The sequence below is a fragment of the Giraffa tippelskirchi genome, chromosome 4 (genome assembly GCF_054371585.1).
Source record: "Giraffa tippelskirchi isolate mGirTip1 chromosome 4, T2T-mGirTip1v1.2.pri, whole genome shotgun sequence".
In the NCBI taxonomy this organism is placed as follows: domain Eukaryota; kingdom Metazoa; phylum Chordata; class Mammalia; order Artiodactyla; family Giraffidae; genus Giraffa; species Giraffa tippelskirchi.
In genome coordinates this window covers 7,906,254-7,929,598 of record NC_137278.1, presented here as the reverse complement: position 1 = coordinate 7,929,598, position 23,345 = coordinate 7,906,254, and the positions used below count along the sequence as shown (strand labels likewise).

The following is a 23,345-nucleotide window of genomic DNA, read 5'->3' as shown; positions in this document are numbered from 1 at the left end:
TTAAGCCAGCTTTATCACTCTCCTCTTTCACCTTCATCAAGAGGCTCTAGTTGCTCTTAGATTTCTGCCATAAGGGTGGTGTCATCTGCATATCTGAGGTTGTTTATATTTCTCCCAGCAATCTTGATTCCAGCTTGTGATTCATCCAGCCGGGCATTTTGAATGATGTACTCTGCATATAAGTTAAATAAACAGGAGGACAATATACAGCCTCGTACTCCTTTCCCAATTTTGAACCAGTCTATTGTTCCATGTAAAGTTCTAACTGTTGCTTCTTGACCGGCATATAGGTTTCTCAGGAGACAGGTAAGGTAATCTGGTATTCTTATCTCTTTAAGAATTTTCCACAATTTGTTGCGATCCACACAAAGGCTTTTTACATAGTAAATGAAGCAGAAGTTTTACTCTTCTCAAATTCGAGTCTTCCCAGGTGGCTCAGTGGTAAAGAATCCACTTGCCAATGCAGGAGACTTAAGAAACCTGTGTTTGCTCCCTGGGTTGGGAAGATCTCCTGGAGGAAGAAATGGCAACCCACTCCACTATTCTTGCCTGGAAAAATCCCACAGACATAGGAGCCTGGTGGGCTACAGAGCTGGACTCGACTGAGCACTAGGGTCACATGGCTGGAGTGTGATGGAGACTCCTGGGATGCGCAGGCCCTGTATCCTCTCCCAATAGCCAAGGGGAAGCTCCCTTTCCCTCCATCTGTGTTTGGGGGGCACAGGCTCTGAAGACAGATCTGGCCCTGGCACCAACCAGCCCTGCACACTTGTAGTAATCACATCACCCTTTGAGCCTCCGTTTTTCTCATTTGTAAAATGGGGAGAATACAGACCTATCCCACAACAGGACCATCGTACAAGTGTAATGCTTTAGTACAGTGTAAGAACTTAGCATGTGGAAGCTGTTATTCCCTATGAAGGCCCTTCAAGGCCTCCTTTGAAGTCACTGTGTCCACAATCCAGCCACAGGTATTTTGCGCACACTCAGAGTAGGAGGACTTAACACGGCTCCGAGGTCCTAATGCCAAATACAGCTAACATCTATGGGATAAACACCTCTGCTGTGCAGAGGCCAAACCACTCCAGCCCCCAGGGGAGGTTTAATTGCTTCACATGAGTTCTGATGTCCATCTCTGTTAAGTCTGGAGATGTAAGTGCTGATGTTAGCTCCCCAACGCAGAGCAGATGGGGGTCACATCAGTGAAAAGGAGCCTGCTGTGCGATCAGCCTCAGTTCAGCAGGTCCTGCAAACCACAGCACCCAGCCTACCCTTCTTAAGAACCCCTAGAACTTGCCTGGTGGTCCAGTGGTTAAAACTCTGCGCTCCCAATGCAGGGGACCTGGGTTCAATCCCTGGTCACAGAACGAGATCCCACATGCCACATCTAAGCGATTGCACGCCACAACTAAAGATCCTGTGTGTCACCACTAAGACCTGGCACAGCCTAAATAGATAAATATTAACAAAATAAAAACAAAAACCTTCAGTGGCTCTTCACTGCCCCAGTATAACCACCTCAGCCTAGCACACCAGGATTTTTCCAGTCACTTTACCCACTACGTGGCCCTTTTCTCATGTAGCCTGGTGTACCGGAGAAGGCAATGGCACCCCACTCCAGTACTCTTGCCTGGAAAATCCCTGGACGGAGGAGCCTGGTGGGATGCAGTCCATGGGGTCGCGAAGAGTCGGACATGACTCAGCGACTTCACTTTCACTTTTCACTTTGATGCATTGGAGAAGGAAATGGCAACCCACTGCAGTGTTCTTGCCTGGAGAATCCCAGGGACGGTGGAGCCTGGTGGGCTGCTATCTATGGGGTCGCACAGAGTTGGACATGACTGAAGCGACTTAGCAGCAGCAGCAGCCTGGTGTACAATCCCACTAGTCTTCAATCACGTCATCGAGGCCTTCAAAGTGTTTGCCAAATGCCAGCGTTAGGTAGTTAGAATAGGAAAAAGGAGTCCAGAATGGCAGTGGTTAAAAGACAAGGAGGGGAAAAGCCCACGAAAATAGAACAAAGGAAGGTTTGAGGACTGGAGTGAGGACTTCAGGTAGAACAAACAGCACTCCTGGCTAGCCCAATTTACATAGGGCAGGAAAAAACAAAAAGAGAAACCAAAGGGCCAGGGCTCTCTCTCCCGCGTCTTCTCACTCTCTCGCCTCTTCGTCTCTTTGGGTCTTTTGGGTCAGCATGCCCTCACGCCTCGAGGATGTATTTTCATTTTCTAAATAAAACTGAGCTGTAACACTGTCCAAGAGCTGTGACACGCAGAGGGCTTTAACGTCCTCGCTTCAAATTTTTGTTGTGATGAGACAGAACTGAAGAAATTACACTCCCCTAACACCAGGTCTCCCTAGTCACTGAGACAGCTGCAACCCAGCCTCGTGGAGTTGAGCAGCGGTGGCAGCTGAGGGCCTTGGATGTGCCAGGCCTGTGCTGAGAGTTTGGCGTGCATCATCTCACTGGATCCACACTCAGCCCGAGGCAGGAAACAGGCAGAGACTGTGACGACCTAGTGCCATCCTACTGAAGAGGACACACGGGAGGCCCCAGGGGGAGAGAAGACTCATCCACAACCTTATCCACACCCATATCCGTAGGTGTAAACATGATCATTGCCACACCAACCCCTGAGGTCCTATGCAAAGTGGGCGAGTGAGAATTTGGAGGAAGAGGTGGTGGTGGTGACCAACACCCCTGCTCTCCTCCACCCTGGACACATTGGTGAAGCCAGAACCGTACCCAGCCTGAGGGGGGTGATGCCAGGGGACCTAGACGAACAAGACAGTCTGCCCTAAAGTGGCTTATAGCCTAGCTGGACACACCGAGGCGGGTAGGTGGAGATTATCTCTTCTCTGAACAGGTTGTCCCTCACCACGTGTGGAACAGCTGGTCCAGAGGGCAACTCAGATGTGTCTGACTGGAAAGCAAAGAAACTAAATCACAGTAACCTGTGTGTGGTGGGTGTTGAATGAAGTACAGTGAGCACATGGTGAGGGACAACCTTGTCTCTTACATCTACCTGCACTGGGAGGCTGGTTCTTTACTACTAGTGCCCCTGGTTCAGGGCCTCCAATTCACCCTCTGTGTCATTCATTCAACAAGCGTTTATTTGAGCTTCTGTTATTCGCTAAGACCTGTGGATACAATTAGAGATAATCTTCAGGTCCAGGTTTTTTATATGCATTGTGGTCAATGAGCCTGTAAGTTACAATAATAAAAATGTCAACTGCTAATTCAGATGCTCCCCACGACTCTCCAAACCAACCCTCTAAGGTGAACACTGTTAGCATGTCTTGATTTTTACACATAAGAAAAGGAAACTTTAAACTCAACTGAGAAGCTGACCCAGGTCTGTTGGATGCCAAAGCCTAGGCCCATAACCATTGCACCACATTGCCTCCCGAATGTCATATCCAAGGGGGAAGTGGTGCCTTTATATACCTTGGTCCCCCAAAAGGATGCACCCTGTACTCTGAAAGAAATAGATCCAAATACTTATCAGACCAAAATTTCATTAAAAAAAAAAAATACTTGGCTATGCTAGGTCTTAGTTGCAGCATGCAGGCAGGATATTTTAGCATGCAGGTTTTAGTTCCCTGACAAGTAATCGAACCCAGGCCCTCTGCATCGGGAGCTTGGAGTCTTAGCCACTAACCCACCAGGGAAGTCCCCCAAAATTTCATTTTTAATTTCTGTAAACAGGCTCTGAAAATTGTCCCTCCTCACTTTTAAGGACTTGGACAGAACTAAGGGATTAAGGAGGGATATATCTTTTTTAAGTTAAAAAAAAAACTTTAGTTATTTTTAATTGAAGGATAATTGCTTTACAGTATTGTGTTGGTTTCTGCCAAACATCAATATGAATCAGCCATAGGTGTACACGTGTCCCCTTCCTCTGGAACCTCTCTCCAGATTAAGGGATCTATTTAACGACAAATGGCAACTGTGGATGCCCAACATGTTTCATTATCAAGGAGCCCAGTTTTGAGAGGTCCAGAGTGACACAGGGTGGGGAAGTTGGCAAGGGGCACAGGGCTGGGCTGGGCAGGTGCCACGACAAATGTGGTCATACTCTTCAGGGGCCAAAGATTTATAGAAGTCTCCAGGTCCGTGCCCTTTGTACTTACTACCAAGTATGCCAGGTTGCTTTCAAGGTAGCAGCATTGCAAAGGGTTCCTACACAGCACTCCGGTCGCCAAGTTTATTGCCGTCCCAGAAGCACTGGCGCTAGCCTGAGGTCTGCAGGAGTGTGTGGCGGGGTCTTCTGAACCTGATGGCACTCGGTTCAGTCCAGTTTAGTCGCTCAGTCGTGTCCGACTCTTTGTGACCCCATGAAGGACAGCACGCCAGGCCTCCCTGTCCATCACCACCTCCCAGAGTTCACTCAAACTCATGTCCATTGAGTCGATGATGCCATCCAACCATCTCATCCCTCTGTGGTCCCCTTCTCCTCCCGCCTTCATTCCTTCCCAGCACCAGGGTCTTTTCCAATGAGTCATTTCTTCCCATCAGGTGGCCAAAGTATTGGAGTTTTTCAGCTTCAGCATCAGTCCTTCCTCCTTATGGCACCGGAGGCCACAAAATATCCGAATGGAAGCGAAGGAGGAGACGTCAAAATTCGACTCTGGTGGGACTCGAACCCACAACCTTTGAATAACCACACCCAGTCCGGCTAGAAGTCCAATGCGCTATCCATTGCGCCACAGAGCCGGTTGCTCGTCCTCCCCCGCGCCGACATACCTCTGCCTGAAAACCCGCCCTTTTAGCGCCCTTCTAGGTGTGGCGCGGGGCCTTGGCCGAACTCTTTGCTAGTGTCTGGGCGCGGACTCCCGGAATCCCAGCCAGTGGTGCGGTGGAGGGGCGGGGGGCTGCTCTCCCCCACGCCCGGGCGCCCACGGGTTGCGGGGAGTGGGGGTCCAGGAAGAGCCTGCCTGCCTCCTCCCGGCCTGGCGGGGGCGCGCGGCGGGCGGACTACAATCTCCAGCGTGCGGCGCAGCGCCCCGCCCGAGGCCGTCGCGCGCGTAGGGGGCGGGCTGAGTCCGGCGGGGCCGGGCGCTCAGAGGCTGCGCGGCACCGGCCGGCTCTGCGGCTCGCTCGCCCGTGGGCAAGGCGCCGAAGGAGGTGTCGCCGGCAGGCGCAGCCGGTTTGGATGGCGGGAGGCGGGCGGGGGAGGAGCGCCGCGGGCGGGCGGAGCCGGGCGGCGGGCGGGGCCGGCCGAGTGGCCCGGGCCAGTCGAGGCGCAAAGCCGGCAAAGCGCTGCTGAGAACCTGCTCCGCGCGCCCAGGAGCGGCTGATGCGCGCCGCGTTCCCTACTCTGCTACAGCCGGCAGGACGCATCTGGACAGAGTCCCCCGCAGCGGGGGCCGACGCCAGGTGAGCACAGGCCAGAACAATGGGTCTCCGGGCGAGAGAATGTGCCCGGTCAAGTCCGGGGGAGGTGGCAGTACCGGCTTGGGCTGGGGGGCGGAGCGAGGGGGACGGGGCGCGCCCTGCTGCTCTGTCTCCTTGCCGGGCGCTCTGTTACCCCGGCTTTTTAGGGGCCGGGCGATCCGTGTAGTGACCCGGGATCGCGACCCCGGGCGATCTGGGCATCCTATTCCTTCCTCGTCCACACCCTCAGCCTTTCGGGACGGGTTCTTGCTTTCTGCCTTGGCGTACTCTGGGAGACCACAGTTCTGGGGACCTTGGAGACCTTTGGCATTGTAGTAGGAGGCGCTGGTGCAGTCCTCCTCCTGCCTTTTGCTTTTCCTGTGGAGGAGGGCGAGATGGTCTAAGGGTCCGGACCATGTCTTCATCCTGGCTTGGAGAATCTCAGGCTACCTCATAGCCGTGACCTTCAGCCCCTCCCCAGGATTAGGAGAGCCTAAAGGCAAACAGCCCCGTCTGCTCTCCCTTGAGCAAGTCTGTAAAGTGCTAGGAATAGAGTCCAAGAGCCCTGATCTCAGCCCTGCCAGCTGTTCCTCTTCCCTTAAGCCCCAGTTCCCAAAGAGTCATCAGAGTGGCTTGCTGAGTGTGTTTGTGGGGGTGCCTTCAAGGCCTTCTTCCTCTCAATACCTTTCTCCTCTGGGCGATCACCTCTCGGGCACCTCCAGGCTTTTACCTGTTTTCTCCATCGCCCCCTGTGGGCCAGCAGAGGTATGGTGCTCCCAGGCCTAAGGGCAGGGACTGAGCAAGGCCCCTTCCCAAGAAGCTACCCCTCTGGGTGTTGTGGCTTGGCCTTATCATCCACAGAAACTCCCTAGGTCTCCTAGTGGGGAGTCGAGCAAGAGGCACTTAAGTCAATACCAAGCCATTTTGGCTGGGATACTACATGTCAGGCGGGTGGACTGTCCTCTGAGACCAATGTTCACTACACCCATTGCACAGAAGGGAAGACTAAGGACTAAAGTGGGAAAGGGACTTGTCCAAGATCATTCAGAGAGTCCTAGGCAGAGATGGGACTGGGAGGCTAGAACCAGCCTCTGACCCGCAACCCAGCTCCTCACCTCAAGTCCACGCCTCTAGCCTGACCCTTCCAGGCTGCTCTGGGATGGGACCCAGTCCTCAGCTACCCCACTCCATCTGACCTCACTCACATTGACCATCTGAGATGATAGTGGCCTGGCTGCCCGGGCCGGGAGGTAGGGGACCCAGGCACTTGAGTCCACTGACCGCCCTGTGCCCACAGGCCAAAATGCTGCTTGGGGCATCTCTGTTGGGAGTGCTGCTGTTCTCCCGGCTGGTGCTGAAACTGCCCTGGACCCAAGTGGGGTTCTCCCTGTTCTTCCTCTACCTGGGGTCTGGCGGCTGGCGCTTCATCCGAATTTTTATCAAGACTGTCAGGCGTGATGTCTTGTGAGTACCTGGTTCAGCCCTTCCTGGGTCTCCTACACTCTGCTGGGTCTAATCTCCCAAATCTCCCCAAACCAGATCACACAGCCTCTACCATCACAGAGCACCTGGGCCCCAAAGGAGCAGTCTTTGCTCTGCATCCTTCCCCCGCAATAGTACATGGTACCTCCATTGCCACGGTCAAAGTCTCTTCCCAGGGAATCTCCCTAACCTAGGGCCCCTTAGCCTGGAGCAGACTTGGGGGCCTGGTCCATACACTGAACACCAGGAATGTTGAGGACACCCTGGTAAGGGGTCCCAAGAAGATGCCATAGCTTGTGAGAGGGTGAAGAAGAACCCTGTGGGAAAGTCCCTGTCCTCCAGCTGGCGTGGGTTCTTGAGCATACCCTGAATCATGCCCACAAAGAACCTGCTCCACAAAGAAAGGCAGGTATAGTCCACAAGGAGGATATCCTGTACCAGAATCCCTGCCACCTGCTCTGTGCTAGACACTGGCACAGAAAATCCTCAGGCTGGCAGGGCCCTGCGAGCAGAGACCCTCGCAGTCTTGTCTTGCCCACAGTAGTGTCCCAGCAGTGTAACCCGCACCCAGAACAGGCAGCTCAGCGTTTGTCAATCTGAGCTGATTGCAAAAGGAGGTGTTGAGTGGCCACCGCGGGAAGGATGGCAGCAGCCCAGAGCTGTGGGGGCGTGAAGCAGAGAGACGGCTTCAGGCCTGGGCCCTGGAAAATCAGAGGAGGCCTCCCAGAGGAGAAGCAGGTGTGCTTCAGAGTCACCTCCAGGAGGTGGAAGCAGGGGGTGCCAGCTGGAGGGCATGGCAGCAGCAAAGGCAGAGAGGCTGGGGAGCCAGGAGAGTTCAGGGGTCCGAGGTGGCAGGGCAAGGCAGGGGGATATTGCAAAAAGCTTGTTGCACAAACACTTTGAACGTCAACACCCTGCCTGGCACCGAGCAGGGCTCGAGAGCAAGATGGTGAGGCAGGACAGAGCTCCACCCTTGCCAGGCCCACAGGGAGGGAAACCAGACAAATTGCAAACTTGTCCTTTTTTACCAGAGTGGTGAGGGGGAGATGATCCGGGGTGTGCCAGGTCCAGGATGAGGAGTTTGGACTTTGGCTTGGTCCCCGGAGTCGTGGAAGGCCCTGACAGAGCCACAGACTCTGAGCAGAGCTTAGAGGGCAATAGGGGTTGAACTCTGGAGTCGGAGGGGACTGAAGTTCAAACGTCAGCACCGCCACGTTGTCCCACCTTGAAGCCCAGGGCAGGTCCTGGGCACTGGTGTCTTCCTCTGTACCGAGCGGGGAGGGAGTCATTGCCCAGGTGCCTGGTGTTATCATGCAGCATCAGTGAGCCACTATAGGTAACGCTGCCCTACACATGGGTGCTGGGAAGGGGGTGTCACAAGCGATCAGACCAGGGTCTTGGGACCCCCCCCCCACCAAGCCCGGCAGTCACAGCTCCCTTGCTCCTCCTCCCCACCCCCAGCGGCGGCACCGTGCTCCTGAAGGTGAAAGCCAAGGTCCGACGGTACCTCCGGGAGCGGAGCACGGTGCCCATCCTGTTCGCCGCCACAGTCCAACGCCACCCGGACAAGACAGCCCTGATTTTCGAGGGCACAGACACGCACTGGACCTTCCGGCAGCTGGACGACTACTCAAACAGCGTGGCCAACTTCTTGCAGGCGCAGGGCCTGGCCTCTGGCGACGTGGCCGCCCTCTTCATGGAGAACCGCAACGAGTTTGTGGGCCTGTGGCTGGGTATGGCCAAGCTGGGCGTGGAGGCAGCACTCATCAACACCAACCTCCGGCGGGACGCGCTGCTCCACTGCCTGACCTCCTCCCAGGCCCGGGCCCTCGTCTTTGGCAGTGAGATGGCCCCAGGTGAGCCCTAAAGTGGCAAGGGACAGGCAGGGAGTCCCATGGGACTGCCGCAACCTACCTCCAGCCCCCGAGGGAGGCTGTGTGTGGCTCAGAGGTTAAGGGCATGAGCCCTGGAGTCAGACGGCTTGGGCTCTTCCCCCACTCCCCGGGAGCTGGGAGACCCGGGGAGATGGCAGTCCTCTGCCACGGTCTCCTCAGCACAACACCGTTTTCAGGGAGGTGCTTAACAGAGTGAAGCAGGAACAAAGCGGCTGACTCTACGTGAGCCCTCAGACAGAATGGTAACCATTCTTGTGACTCACTTGGCCTCACCTCAGTCAGTTCAGTCACTCAGTCAGTCGTGTCCGACTCTTTGCAACCCCATGGACTGCAGCACGCCAGGCCTCCCTGTCCATCACCAACTCCTGGAGCCTACTCAAACTCATGTCCATTGAGTCGGTGGTGCCATCCAACCATCTCATCCTCTGTCGTCCCCTTCTCCTCCTGCCTTCCATTTTTCCCAGCATCAGGGTTTTTTCCAGTAAGTCAGTTCTTCATGTCAGGTGGTCAAAGTATTGGAGCTTCAGCTTCAGCATCAGTCTTTCCAATGAATATTTAGGACTGATTTCTTTGAGGATTGACTGGTTGGTCTTCTTGCAGTCCAAGGAACTCTCAAGAGTCTTCTCCAATACCACAGTTCAAAAGCATCAGTTCTTTGGCGCTCAGCTCTCTTTATAGTCCAGCTCTCACATTCATACATGGCCTCATCTACCTGATCTGTAAAATGGGAACAAGAAGCCGCTCCCTGCTGTCCCACAGAGCTTGTTTATTGGCCGCCGCACCGGTACTGACCGCATGCTGAGCTCGGTGCTTCACAGAAGCGGCTCTAGTCTTCACAAAGCCTGGTGAAAGCAGAGAGTGTCATCTTGGCTTTACAGAGGATGAGACCGAGGTCCAGAGTGGCGCGAGGCACCCACCCAGAGCCACACAGCTGTTAAGTGGGTGACAGAGCAGAGATTTGACCTTGGGCTTGACTCCAGTGTCCCTGTTCTCTCTCCCCATGCTGTTGTGACTAATGGGCTAATGTTGTGAGCTAACGGGCAGAAGAGGTTACAGAGATGCTGAAACAAGGAGAGGAAGGAGGCGGCAGGGAGAGAGGTGAGAGGATTGGAAGAAGTTAAGAGGAAGTATGGCCGAGTGGGCCAGGACCGGCCTGTGCTCTGGGCGCTGAGTGTCTGGACACCTGTAGGGTGCAGGGGAGCCTGAGAGCAGGCCACCGCCCCCTGACCGCCCCCCGACTCCTCCCTCCTAACCAGTCCCCTACAGACTAGCATCATGCAGTGGATAGAAGCGTAAACCCTGGGGTGAGGTAGAGCTGGCTTTGAGCCCCATATCTGGCACATTCTAGCTGTGAGTCCCTCCTGTGCTTGGGGCTTCAGTGAGGTTCTCATCTGTAAGATGGGCTGTTACTGGTACCTGTTTCCTGAGGTGTGTGAGCAGGAGCATGCCTGTAAAGAGCCCCCCACAAGATCAGCCAGCAGCCCGCGAGAGCCCTTGCTTCTCTCAGCATCTTCCTTATAACAAGTCCCAGACACTTCACCCACCTCTCTGCCACACCCAGCCAGCGTCCCCTGACACCATGCTCAGCCCCGACATGAGCAGAGGTCCCCGGAACACGGAGGGGGGGCCCTGGCCTGCCTGTGGGTCTGTCTTGTTTCCCCTGCAGCTGTCCTTGAGATCCATGCCAACCTGGACCCCTCGCTCAACCTTTTCTGCTCTGGTCCCTGGGAGCCCAGCGCGGTGCCCACCAGCACGAAGCACCTGGACCCGCTGCTGGAAGATGCCCCCAAGCACCAGCCCAGCCGTCCCAACAAGGGCTTCGTAGGTGAGCCCCTCACCCCCACAGAAAGGTTCAAAAATGGTCAACAGACAGAGTGCTGCCCTCGGGGCCTGGGTTCTTCTGTAAACTTGCCGTGTGACCTGGAGTGAGTCATGTCACCTCTCTTTTCCATTCGGGGAAAGTGAGCACAGTCCCCAGCTTTTACTGTGAAGACTGCGTGAGCTGGCGTGTGTGAAAGTGCCAGGCACTTCTTGAACATGCAGTTCTTGAACAGCCTTCGCTGATGCCCGATGCACGCAGGAGCATGTGGAGCCCGGGAGCCTGCCTTGTCTGAGTGTGGGCTGGGCTCAGGCCCACAGCAAGCCCCTTTCATAGTCACCCAGTGCCTGTTCAGGGCAGGCCCCTGTTGTGATCCCCTCCCTGCTCTGGGCTGCCTGCCCCCTGCCCCCTCCTCCAGGCAGCCTTCCGGACCCTCTTGTCTCTCTTCCTCTCCGCTCCAGAAGCCTGCCTTGTGGAGCCCACTGCTTGCCGCATGGCCTAGGGGGTTGTTCAGAGCCTGGGCCAAGTTCATGTTGCAACTCTACTGCTTCCCTTGTGTGACCCTGAACACCTGAGCTGCTCTCTGAGCCTCGGTTCCCAGAGCCATAAAGTTGGGGATGGCAACCGAACCTATGCTTGAGGGCTGGAAAAGGTCCCCTGGAGAGCTGGGGTCATTATCGTTTGACCTCTGCCATCTGTGGCTCTTGCATGCTGGGTGCTTTTGTAAGCTCCTTGAGGGCAGGGCCTCTGGCTGGTTGAGTCTGGTGCCCAGCCTTGGGCTGACATGCCGTGGGCACCCTGTAACACGAGAGTTACTGCATAACATGTGGCGTCACCCCGTGGCATGCCTGACCTCCTGGAACCTCCAGCCTGGTGGGACTGAGTCTCACACAGAAACCGTGATGTGACTGTCCCTGGTCCCCAGATATGAGCAGATAAAGACACGGTTGCTGGTGCAAAAGCTGCCTATGAGCCCCGCTGTCTGCAGCTGATACCTCCCATGCAGTAGGCATCACCTCCTCTGAGAAAGCCCTCCCTGGAGCCACCTCCCCTCCCTGGAGCCTGGGTCCAGTGCTGCCACCGGGCTTTGGCGGGCCCTGTGCTTGCCAATGTGCAGTGCTTGCTATTGGAAATGGCCGCCTCCTCATCTTCCTGTCCCACTGGGTGGGCACCTCCCTCCTAGGCAAGGCCTGTGCTCATATTAGTCACTGATGTTGCCCTGGCCCTGGCACAGAGTGAGGGCTCAGAAGAGTGTGTTGAAGGAACCAATGCAGGTATTAGAGCAGGTAGTGATGTCTGGGGGTCATCAGGGTAGGCTTCCTGGAGGAGGTGTGCTGGGAATGGGTGTTAAGTGATACACACCTACCAGCATCTGACTGTGCCCAGCCTTGTGCCGGCCCCTCTCACAGCCGCTCCTGCCTGTTTTCCTCAGATAAGCTCTTCTACATCTACACGTCAGGCACCACTGGGCTGCCCAAAGCTGCCATCGTGGTGCACAGCAGGTAAGGGGACGGTGCCCTGAGTGGGGGAGACCTGGGGAGGTGGGGCCTGGGGTGCCTCTCCTCCTGCCTTTCCAGGGGCCCACAGAGCCCTCAGCCTTCTGCCTTCCTAGGTATTACCGGATGGCCGCCCTGGTGTACTACGGCTTCCGAATGCGGCACGACGACATCATCTATGACTGCCTCCCCCTCTACCACTCTGCAGGTAGCCTGGGCCCGCCCCCTCGGTGCCCAGCCGCCCCTGAGCCTTCAGAGCCCTACCCCTCCTGGCAGGCTACATGTTGGAGTAGAAACATAACAAGCTTTAGAGTCAAATCTGGGTTCAAATCCAGATGTGGGCATTGTCCTAGATGAGAGTGGCCATACCAGCATAATTGGTGTGGGTGTGGCGGTGCCCCACAGGGCACCTGGGCTGGTCTGACCATTCAGTCCATTTCCACGGGTGTGGACAGCCTTGCTGCTTGGTCTGGGGGCCTTATAGAAAGACAGAGATGGACTAAATATAGTTCCTGCCCTTAAAGGTGCTTAGAGTTTGAGTGTGTGTGTTGGGGGCAGGCTGAATGATGGGAACCCTACCCTCAACTCTCAGGCAAGAAAGGGCATTGAGTGTGGGGAGCGGCAGGGAGCAGGAGGATTTCAACTCAAGGAAGAGCCCAACTCCAGGAAGGCTTCCTGGAGGAGGTGCCCCCCCCAAGACAGGCAGATGTGAAGCCAGGCAGGCGTGAAGCCAGGCAGGCTAGCTCAGCTCTGGCTGGCTGAATGGCAGCGTTACAGCTTTGGGAGAAGGAGCTTGGGGCCAGCTCCAGAGGCTTCAGGGGACTATCTAAGTAGTGTGCACCTGATCCCGTAGGCACTGGGGAGCCATGGAAGGTGTCTGACTGGGGAGAGATGTGACCAGTTAGAGGAGGAGGGGGCAAGACAGGGGAAACGGAAAGGGTCTTTGACGGGATTGGACTGTGCAAGAGGAGGCTCTGGAGTATACGATATTTCTCCTTCTTTGTCTGACTTAATTCACTCAGTACTGTATAGCCCCAGGGAACTTGGCTCAATGTTATGTGGCAGCCTGGATGGGAGGGGAGTTTGGGGGAGAATGGTTACATGTATATGTATGGCTGAGTCCCTTCGCTCTTCACCTGAAACTATCATGACATTGTTGGCTAATCGGCTATACCCCAGTGCAAAATAAACAGTTAAAAAAATAAAATGACATCTTTGGTGGCCAAAATAAACAAAAAGATGAGGCTCTGGAGGGAAGGGACTCCTGTCTCCCTGACCCCCGGGTCCCCCCTCTGCCTTCAGGAAACATCGTGGGGATGGGGCAGTGCCTGATCCACGGCATGACCGTGGTGATCCGGAAGAAGTTCTCGGCTTCCCGCTTCTGGGACGACTGTATCAAGTACAACTGCACGGTGAGTGAGAAGGGAAGGGGTGGAGCGCCCCTGTGCCCCTCCCACCAGCTCTATGCAGGGACACCTGTCCGAGCAGAAGGCAGCCAGCCATTTACTCGGGGCTGCTGCTGCTGCTGCTAAGTCGCTTCAGTCGTGTCCGACCCTTTGCAACCCCATAGACGGCAGCCCACCAGGCTCCCCCATCCCTGGGATTCTCCAGGCAACAACACTGGAGTGGGTTGCCATTTCCTTCTCCAATGCATGAAAGTGAAAAGTGAAAGTGAAGTCGCTCAGTCGTGTCCGACTCTTGCAACCCCATGGACTGCAGCCTACCAGGCTCCTCCGTCCATGGGAGTTTCCAGGCAAGAGTACTGGAGTGGGTTGCCATTGCCTTCTCCGTTACTCAGGGAGGCACTCCCATTGTTCAGATGGGGAGACTGAGGCCCAGAGAGGGAAGGGATTGCACAGCTGGCCCCGGGGATAATAGGGGTAGGGGCTTGGGAGGGCAGCGAAGTAGGGGCAGCCTCCAGGGCCCAGACTCATGCCAGGTCCACCCCCAGATCGTGCAGTACATCGGCGAACTGTGCCGCTACCTCCTGAACCAACCGCCCCGGGAGGCGGAAACCCGGCACTGTGTGCGCATGGCGCTCGGCAACGGCCTCCGGCAGTCCATCTGGACCGACTTCCGTAGCCGCTTCCACATCCCCCAGGTGGCCGAGTTCTACGGGGCCACGGAGTGCAACTGCAGCCTGGGCAACTTCGACGGCCAGGTGCGGCCCAGGTTGGGGAGGCAGAGGGCCCACGGGAGACACGGACCACAGAGGGGAGGGTGGGCTTCCGGCATGGAGTGTGGTTGTGGGAGCCTGAGCCCCGCTCGCAGGCCCCCCCTGGACTGTCCAGTTTCAGGCCCGTGGTGGGAGAGTTGGGAGAGCCTGGGCCCAAGGCTTGGCCTTCGCAGGTGGGGGCCTGTGGCTTCAACAGCCGCATCCTGTCCTTCGTGTACCCCATCCGGCTGCTTCGTGTCAACGAGGACACCATGGAGCTGATCCGGGGCCCTGACGGCCTCTGCATTCCCTGCAAGCCAGGTCTGCCCGAGGGTTGCAACTCGGGGTCAGTGTGGGAGGGACTGGCCTAGGAAGGGGACAGGCCGGGGATGGGTGGGCGGGTGGGGAGCCCCGTCCTGATCAGCTGCCAGAAGTCAGCTCTTCTCTTAGTGCTGTGTGGCATTTATTTCTTGATCTGTCCATCCACTCAGTCACCGTCCCATCCACCCATCAGCCTATTTGTGCTGTGGACTCCGGGCCCCAGCTGCCACAGCCCTCCAGCTCTGTGCCTGAGTCTCTCCTGCACGTGGTTGTCCTGAGGAGTCAGTGTGGTACAGGACATAAACCTCTGAGCAGAGCGGGGCCTGGGGGGTGCTGGCTTTGGTTAGGCCGTCCACGTTGAGCTTGACCACTCTTTCATTTGTTCAGTGACCAAATGTTACTGAGAAGCTCCCAGCCCTCGGGGCTCCCCGGCTGGGGGAGAAAGGGGGCGTTTCTGGGGGCTGCTGCTGGGGGCATTTTAGTATGAAGGAGACCCTAGGGGGACCTGACCCTGCCTCCCCTGGCTGCAGGTGAGCCGGGCCAGCTAGTGGGCATCATCATCCAGCGAGACCCCCTGCGACGCTTCGACGGCTACCTGAACCAGGGCGCCAACAACAAGAAGATCGCTCAAGATGTCTTCAAGAAGGGGGACCAGGCCTACCTCAGTGGTGGGTGGGCATCCCTCCGGAGGCCTTTGCCACTCCTTGGGGAGAGGGGGCAGGGATGGAGGGTCCCCACCCTCAGACAACACCTCCCCCCAACCAAGCCCCTGGGCCCCACCTCACATGACTCCTCTCTCTAGGTGACGTGCTGGTGATGGACGAGCTGGGCTACCTGTATTTCCGCGACCGCACAGGGGACACGTTCCGCTGGAAAGGCGAGAACGTGTCCACCACCGAGGTGGAGGGCACGCTCAGCCGCCTGCTAGACATGGCCGACGTGGCCGTGTACGGCGTCGAGGTGCCAGGTATCCTGAGAGGCGGGAGGGGACGGGCGTGTGTGTGGAGCAGCCAGCGGGGCCGTGGCCAGCCGCTCACCATCCACTCTGCCGCCCCCCAGGGACCGAGGGCCGGGCCGGCATGGCCGCCGTGGCCAGCTCCTCCGGCAGCTGTGACCTGGAGCACTTAGCCCAGCTCCTGCAGAAGGAGCTGCCGCTGTACGCCCACCCCATCTTCCTGCGCTTCCTGCCCGAGCTGCACAAGACAGGTCTGTCCCCCGACCCCCAGCTCCGACTCACGGATGGGTGCCGGCCAAGGCCCCTTCCCAGGTCCTTCTAGGGAGACCAGGTGGCTGTCGTTCGCCCTTCCCCACAGCTTCTCTGGGTGGTCGGCGACATGACCTAGCTGTGAGCCGACCCAGCCTCCAGAGACGGTGTGTCCATTGTCACTGGAACCAGTACTGACTGAGTGTGGTAGTCTGCTCCAGGCACTATGCTTGGGCCCTGGGGAGAGCGGTGACAAATTCCAGCAGGACCTGTGTGCCTCCCAGGAGTTTCCAGAGCAGGAGGCAGCCACAGGATAAGGAATTGCTAAGATAAAAGAGTGGAATGCAGGTCAAACTGATAGGAAAGGGAACGTGACTTGGGGATGACTGGAAGGCTCCCCTGAGGAGGCTCCGGTTCAGCGGGAGACCTGAGGGAGAGAGAGAGAAGTCTGTGGGGACAGAAGGCCCTCTGGGCTGTGGGAACAGCCAGTGCGGAGTCCCTGAGGCAGGGAGGTGCTTGGTTGCTAGGGGAATGAAAGGAGGGCCCCAAAGCTGGGGCCCGTGAGGGGTGGGCAGCGGCATGTGGTGGGATGGGAGGGCACGGAGGGGGCCACAGGAGGGTCTGAGCAGTGTAGTGACCCTGTCAGACTCATGTCCTGCACAGCCCGCCAGCGTCCGAGGGGCTGCAGGTGGCCCCAGGGGCCGGGTAGATGAGAGAAGGGCAGGGTAAGCGGTGGGTCCAGACAGAGACAGTGAGCGCCCCGAGGACTGGATGGCTGCTGTGACTTCTGCCTCCTGGAGGGACAGGGTGGCTGTTGGACCTTAGGCCTCAGATAGGCTTTGCTGCAGAACAAACAGCCCCCAAGCTTACTTTTAGGGCTCCAAACAGGTGTCTTATTTGCTCATGGTCTGTGGGTCGGCAATTTGGGGTGACGTTCAGCTGAGCATTCTTCTGTTGGCCTCACCTAGGGTCAAATAGTGCCATCGACAGCTTCCCCGGCTGTCTAGTGGTTAAGACTCCATCTTGCAGTGCAGGGAGTGTGTGGGTTTGATCCCTGATCAGGCAACTAAGGCCCCACGTGCCTTGGGGTGTGGCCAAAAAAAAATTTTTTTTTTAAGTTTTTAAAGAAATAGTACCATTGGGTGTGAGGTGGCCTCCCTCACGTGGGACTCCCAGCTGGTTGGCTCCGCACCTGTCTGCGGTGATGGCGGTGTTCTCTGACTGCGCTCTTCAACACGGCAGCCGTCAGCCCCCAGTGGCTGTTGAGCACTTGAAGTGTGACTAGTGTGATAGGGAAAGTGAATTTTAAATTTTGTTTAATTATATTAACATAGCCCACATGGCCAGTGACTACCCACTTCAATTCGGTTCAGTCGCTCAGTCGTGTCCAACTCTCTACGACCCCATGAACTGCAGCACGCCAGGCCTCCCAGTCCATCACCAACTCCCGGAGTTTACTCAAACTCATGTCCATTGAGTCAGTGATGCCATCTCACCCTCTGTCATCCCCTTCTCCTCCCACCTTCAATCTTTCCCAGCATCAGGGTCTTTTCAAATAAGTAAGTTCTTCCCATCAGGTGGCCAAAGGATTGGAGTTTCAGCATCAGGAAATCAGCTTCAGGACTGATTTCCTTTAGGATGGACTGGTTGGATCTCCTTGCAGTCCAAGGGACTCTCAAGAGTCTTCTCCAACACCACAGTTCAAAAGCATCAATTTTTCTGTGCTCAGCTTTCTTCACAGTCCAACTCTCACATCCATACATGACCACTGGAAAAACCATAGCTTTGACTAGATGGACGTTGTCTAAGTGACCTTTCCTGGGAAGGTTCCCCTTTGCTCCAGTGGCTTTCCATCCTTCAGAGGTCAGTCTGGTCTCAGGGTGCCCCCAAGCGGGTGAGGATGGAAGCTTCAACACCCCTTGAGGCCTAGACTCACCCAGACCACCCAGTGTGGCTTCTGCCACATTCTCTGAGTCAAAGTAAGTTGTAAAACCAATCTAAATTCAAGTAGACATTGAGAAATACTCCAGCTCTTGCTGGGAGAATTGGCTGATGCACACGACAGAGGAGAAGCCAGGGCAGGAAGCCGTAGGCATTTCTGGTATCCATCGTACCTGAGTTCAAATTCTTACTAGCTGTGTAATGTTTGCCCAGAGCTGTTCTTCTCTGAGCCTCAGTCTTCTCATCTGTCTAGTGGGGCTAATACCATTGATTGAAAGATATAGAATTTATTAAGAGGGAAAATGGTAATTGAACTATTTCAGAGATACTGAAATCTGAAATCTTGTGCATCTCAGAATCCACAGGATACGGTTATGCCCCTGCCCCCGGGGTTGAGGTGCAGATTACCTGAGGTCACTTCTATACCTGGGAGGTGCTCAGGTTAAAAGGAGCCCTCAGGGAAGGCACGTGTCCTGCCGTAAATCTGCTGTCACTCAGCACGTGGTCCTGGACAAATAGCTTCCCTTCTTTGGGCCTCAGTTTCCTTGTCTGCAAAGGGGGGTGGGTAACTCCGCCCCCTCCCCTTTGCCAGGGCTGCTGAGGAGGGGTGCATACTGGGAGGGATGAAGCCTTTGCAGACTGTAAGGGGCTGTGTCCCTCCTCCCATGCTTCCCCTCCGTGTTCCCTCCAGCCCTCCTGCCTGCCCCTCCTCAGCCCTGGTGGGCGGCTTCCTGGAGCTCGGACTCCTGCCCGGCACCCTCTGACCCTTCTCCCACTTGTCTTCTCCCTCCCTCAGGGACCTTCAAGCTACAGAAGACAGAACTGCGGAAGGAGGGCTTTGACCCAACAGTGGTAAAAGACCAGCTGTTCTACCTGGATGCCCGGAAGGGCCGCTACGTCCCACTGGACCAAGAGGCCTACACTCGTATCCAGGCGGGCCAGGAGAAGCTGTGATTGGCCCCGAGTCCCTCTTGAGGGCCAGCGGATACTGAATCCAGAGCCCCAGCTCCCACCCCAGAGGGGTCCTGGGCGAAGCCAGACCAAAGCAAGCAGGGCCTGGCACCACCACCCCGAGGTGCCGACCCCCACCCCTCAAAACTGCCAAGGGACTCATTGCCGCCTCCCCCTCTGCCCTGAGGCTTTCTGTGAAAGCTTCATATCCACTTTATGTCTTTGAGGCCATGTCGGGGTCTCTGGGCCTCAGACTGAGACTGGGCCCCGCGGGGTGATGTCTCGTGTCAGGACAAGGGGAAATAGAGGGTCTCCAAGCACCTCACAGAGAACAGGCAGCTTGTATGGGACCAGGGGAGAAGCCCCCAGACTCAGGAAGCCAGCAAAGTGGGGCAGGGAGGGCTGGCGATCGGGCACCCAAAGGGGATCCAGGCCCTTGGACCATGCAAGTGTGCCTCAGCCCTACCGGGCAGAAGGGGACCACCTTGCAGCAGGCGGCCTGGATGGGGCACCCCTCTCATCTTCTGGGTGGCTGCCTGGCTGTCCTTTCTGTCTTTGCCAGTCTGTCCACATCTCCTCCATCCTGGCCTTGCTGTGAGAGGAGAAGGGGTATGGGGTGCTCAGGGGCTAATAAACTCCGCCTTGCCTCCCCGAGCCTGTGTGCACACTCACCCCAGCCCCCTGGGACCCCAGCTCGTGCCCCATTCATCCCTGCCCCATTCCTTCGTTCATTTAGACCGAGGGATATGGCAGGTAAGATGCCGCGGTCCCCACATCTCAGATGAGGGGCAGTTCCCACCTAACTCCAGCAAGGTGTCACTTAGGAGCTTGTGGTCTTGGGCAAGTAACTGTCTCCTCTGTGAATCAGGAGGATTCAGAGAGCCGTAGGGAGCCAGGCTGGGGAACAGGCCACTCACAGCCACGGAGGGAGGAAGCGCTAGGCCAGTGCAGGGTCCCAGCTCTACACTCTTGCTTGTGTTGTCCTTTCTGCCAGGGCTGCACTTTCCAAAGGGTTGGGGGCTCTCGGGGCACAGAGTAGGCCGGCCTAGCCAGCCAGGTGCAGTCTGGGAAGGCTTCCTGGAGCCATCTTCCCAGAGCTGGTGAGTCTGCAATGCCAGTGGAGGGCCAGCTGTCCCCTGGAGCCCATCCCTGGAGTCACATCCAGGCTAGAAGTGCTCAGCCCAGTGGGGGTGGGGAGTGGGGAGACCGTAGAGCCCAAGCCAGGGCCACAGGCAGGGCATGCACCCCAGGGCTTCATCTTCACTTTAACCCTCACCACCGTCTGTCACTTGACTGGAGTCACAGAGTGAGTGCTGGGGACTGCAATGCCAGCCCCATGCCCTTCCCACCGCTCCACCACCACCTCCTTGGTGCAGAAGGCAGCTTCCATGCCACGCATACTTGTAGAGCCAACTGTGAGCCACACCCCAGGCCAGCAGCTGACTGGGTGATAGGTGGCCAGGATAAGTCTGGGGTACCTCCTGCAGTGGGGGGTGACCTTTGAAAGACAGTGGAGTTCTGGTGCCACTCTTGGGGGAAGCGAGGGGGCGGCAGAGCTGGAGTTGGGCCCTTGGAGGGCAATGATACCTGGCGGGGTTTGGGAGTGGCAGGCAAGGATGCAGTGCCCGAGTATGACCAGCAGAGGGCACATGGGTCCTGCAGAATCGGATCCAGCCCTTAGCGTTCAGCCAAGGGAAGCGGGAAGGAGGGACAGTCTCCACTTGACCCCCAGGCAAGGGACCCAGCCCAGAGGACTCCGTGGTGAGCCTTTGATTGGGCTTCCAAGGGGCTGGATTTCACCGATGGTGAAGCTTTGTGTCTTTAACCTTCAGCAGTGGGAGGGCTCTCCGATGGGAAGGAGCCCCCAGGGGTGCCTGTTTTTCCCTTTGGTTGAACAGTCACTAAGACGCAGTTTAGTGGTGGTCTAAAGCTCCTGCTCAGGCCTGCTCTCAAGTCCATTTGCCAGACTGAGCCTCAGTGTCCTCCTCTATAAATGGTGGTCTAGGTGGGCTTCCCTGGTGGCTCAGTGGTTTAAGAACCCGCCTGCCAATGCAGGAGACACATGTGCAATCCCTGGGTCAGGAAGAGCCCCTGGAGAAAGACATGGCAACCCACTCCAGTATTCTTGCCTGGGAAATCCTACGGATGGAGGAGCCTGGCAGGCTACAGTCCACGAAGCTGCAAACAGTCGGACACGACTGAGTGACTAAACACAACAACAGGAATCCCTGCCCCAGGACAGTTGTGGACCTGTAATGAGATTGTGCTTGGAAATCTCCTAGCCCAGGAACTGGTGCTGTTATCTGTGAGGTACATTGTAGTTACAAGGTAAAAAGGAGGTGTTTTCAGTGTTAAGATCCCAGGCTAGGCCTAAGTTTCCCACTTCCACACCAGCCCCCTTTCCCGAGCCCCTCCAAGAAGGGGTGGAGCTGGTGGGCCCCTGGGCCTTGCAGCTCCCCCGTCTGCCTCTGCTCATCCCAAACCATGGCTGTGCCAATTGGTTGTAGAGTGGTGAGCCCAGCTGCCTTCCAAACCGTGGCTGTGAGTCATCTCCCGTGCCTGCAGCAGGTGCTCAATACATGTTTGTGAAGTTAATTCACAAGAGCTACTGTTTACTGGGCATTTCCTGACATTTACATAGTGCTTCAACTTCCCAGTTGGTGACAGTGGTAAAGAATCCACCTGCTCATGCAGGAGACACCAGAGACACAGGCTCGATCCCTGGCTCGGGAAGATCCCCTGGAGAAGGAAATGGCAACCCATTCCAGTCTTCTTTCCTGGAGAATTCCACGGACAGAGGAGCCTGGTGGGCTACACAGTTTACAAAGTACTGTGTCCATACATCTATGGGGCAGATTCAAAAGGCCTCTGTGCAGGGGGGTGGGGGTTGGGGGGACACGGTGCGACCTGCCCTCGGGGAGCCCACTGTCTGGGGGCCGGGGAGAGGGGCCAGCCAGTCAGGAAGCAAAGGGTGTATGCTAAGCTGTACCCTAACCCCAAGTCTTGGCCGGGGTAGGAGGTGAGGAAGTTGTGTTTCATGGCCACAGGCTTTTCAAGGAAGAGTCATTCAAGAAGAGGAGGGGGAAGAATGGCCCAGACAGAAGGGGCAGCAAAAGGTCTGGAGGTGAAGGGCAAGCAGAGCAGGTGAAAGAAGGGCTGCAGGGGTGGGGCTGGGGACGAGTCCAGGCAGGGTATGCAAAGTGAATCCGTTGCGGGCACTCCTTGCACACCTGGAGGACTGGGAGCTCTGCTAGGAAATCCTTATATAAGCCCAAACACACTCCTTTGACCTGCTAACAGCCACCAGGAGTGGAGCGCTTCCTATGTGCTGGATGCGACACCAGGCATTTGATCATCATCATTAAATCCGTAACACAAAGCAGCTACTATTTTATCCCCATTCCACAGATGAGGAATCTGAGGCTCAGAGAGGCTCTGTCTCTCCAGACCACAGGGCCTGTGAATAACAGGGCTGGGAGGCACCGCCCTGCCCAGTCTCAGTATTCCCATCTGCAATCTGAGCCCAGGGAGGCTGCCAGAGGCCTGCCTTGAGCGTCCCCGGAGGTCCTACTGCCCTTGGACAGGCAAGTGGCTGCCTAGGCCAGCGCTTGGCATATCACTTTCAATTCCTGGGAAGAAGGTTAAATACCGCCGAGGGGCCTATTGAGGCGCTGGCGGCCAGGGAAGGGGCCACCAAGCGACTTTCAAAGGGGCCTGAATGCGTGGCCAGCCCCTCCGCTGGAGGAGGGGGGCCCCCCCGCTTCCTCCCAGCCTAATGATATTCTGGGCTCAGCCCTCCTCTTTGGCGGCAGTTTAACCCGAGCCGGGGCGGATTCCTTTCTCACTGATCTCAGCTTGACACCCAATTAGCACAAGAATGGGAGGAGGAAGCCTGCGAGAGGCGCCTCCCAGCCTCCGGGGCGCACGAGGGGCGCAGGCGGGGAGACAAAGGGCAGCGGGCAGGGGGGCGCCCGCGCCCTCGTCTCCCCCGAAGACCCCGCCTTTGTCTCCCTTCGGAGCTTCAGAAGGGATGGAGCCCAGTGCCCCAGTGCCTGGCTGGCCGGCCTGCTGGAGGGACAGGAGTTGGGGTCCACGCCCTTCTGCGTGGGTCCCAGGGGGAGGCATTTGAGTGAGCCAAGCCCAACAGGACGCGGTGAGGGTCAGGGGTCCCGAAGGCACGACAGCCTGGGGTTAAGGCCTGACATGTAGGGGTCCGTGAACAAGTCACAGGTTCTGAGCCTCAGTTTTTACATTTGAAAACGGAGGCTAATAGCCCCCGCGAGGAATCAAGTAGGTCATGCATGTGAAGCACCTGGCAGGTGCAGAGTCGGGGGTCATTACTCATTGAATGCATATGTTAAAAAATGGTTGTTGCTATTGATTAGGAGGTTGAGAGGGGCTTCCCTGGTAACTCAGCTGGTGAAGAATCCGCCTGCAGTGCAGGAGACCCCGGTTCAATTCCTGGGTCGGGAAGACCCTCTGCAGAAGAGTTCTCCAGTATTCTTACCTGGAGAATCCCCATGGACAGAGGAGGAGCCTGGCAGGCTACAATCCATGGGGTTGCAAAGACACGACGGAGCGACTTTCACTTCAATTCTCTTCAAGAGGTTGAGGCTTCCCCAGTAGCTCAGCGGTAAAGAATCCGCCTGCAATGCCGGAGATGCAGGTTCGATCCCTGGGTTGGGAAGGTCCCCTGGAGGAGGA

General features: G+C 56.7%; 1 protein-coding gene and 1 non-coding gene across 2 annotated transcripts; one reads left to right on the top strand and one right to left on the bottom strand.

The window, feature by feature from the left end:
* Nucleotides 1–4,626: 4,626 nt before the first annotated feature.
* Nucleotides 4,627–4,717, bottom strand: TRNAR-UCU (transfer RNA arginine (anticodon UCU)). Its single transcript is given in 2 exon segments — nucleotides 4,627–4,662; nucleotides 4,681–4,717. It is a non-coding gene; the product is annotated as a tRNA-Arg (tRNA).
* A 320-nt stretch (nucleotides 4,718–5,037) lies between these two features.
* SLC27A4 (solute carrier family 27 member 4) lies at nucleotides 5,038–19,295 on the top strand. Its single transcript, XM_081587043.1, has 13 exons — nucleotides 5,038–5,380; nucleotides 6,675–6,841; nucleotides 8,321–8,715; nucleotides 10,421–10,579; nucleotides 12,006–12,075; nucleotides 12,186–12,277; nucleotides 13,372–13,481; nucleotides 14,021–14,230; nucleotides 14,419–14,545; nucleotides 15,076–15,213; nucleotides 15,348–15,512; nucleotides 15,605–15,751; nucleotides 18,487–19,295. Exons 2-13 carry the CDS (start codon nucleotides 6,681–6,683, stop codon nucleotides 18,642–18,644), a joined length of 1,932 nt encoding a protein of 643 aa, XP_081443169.1. The 5' UTR covers nucleotides 5,038–5,380; nucleotides 6,675–6,680; the 3' UTR covers nucleotides 18,645–19,295.
* Nucleotides 19,296–23,345: the final 4,050 nt, after the last annotated feature.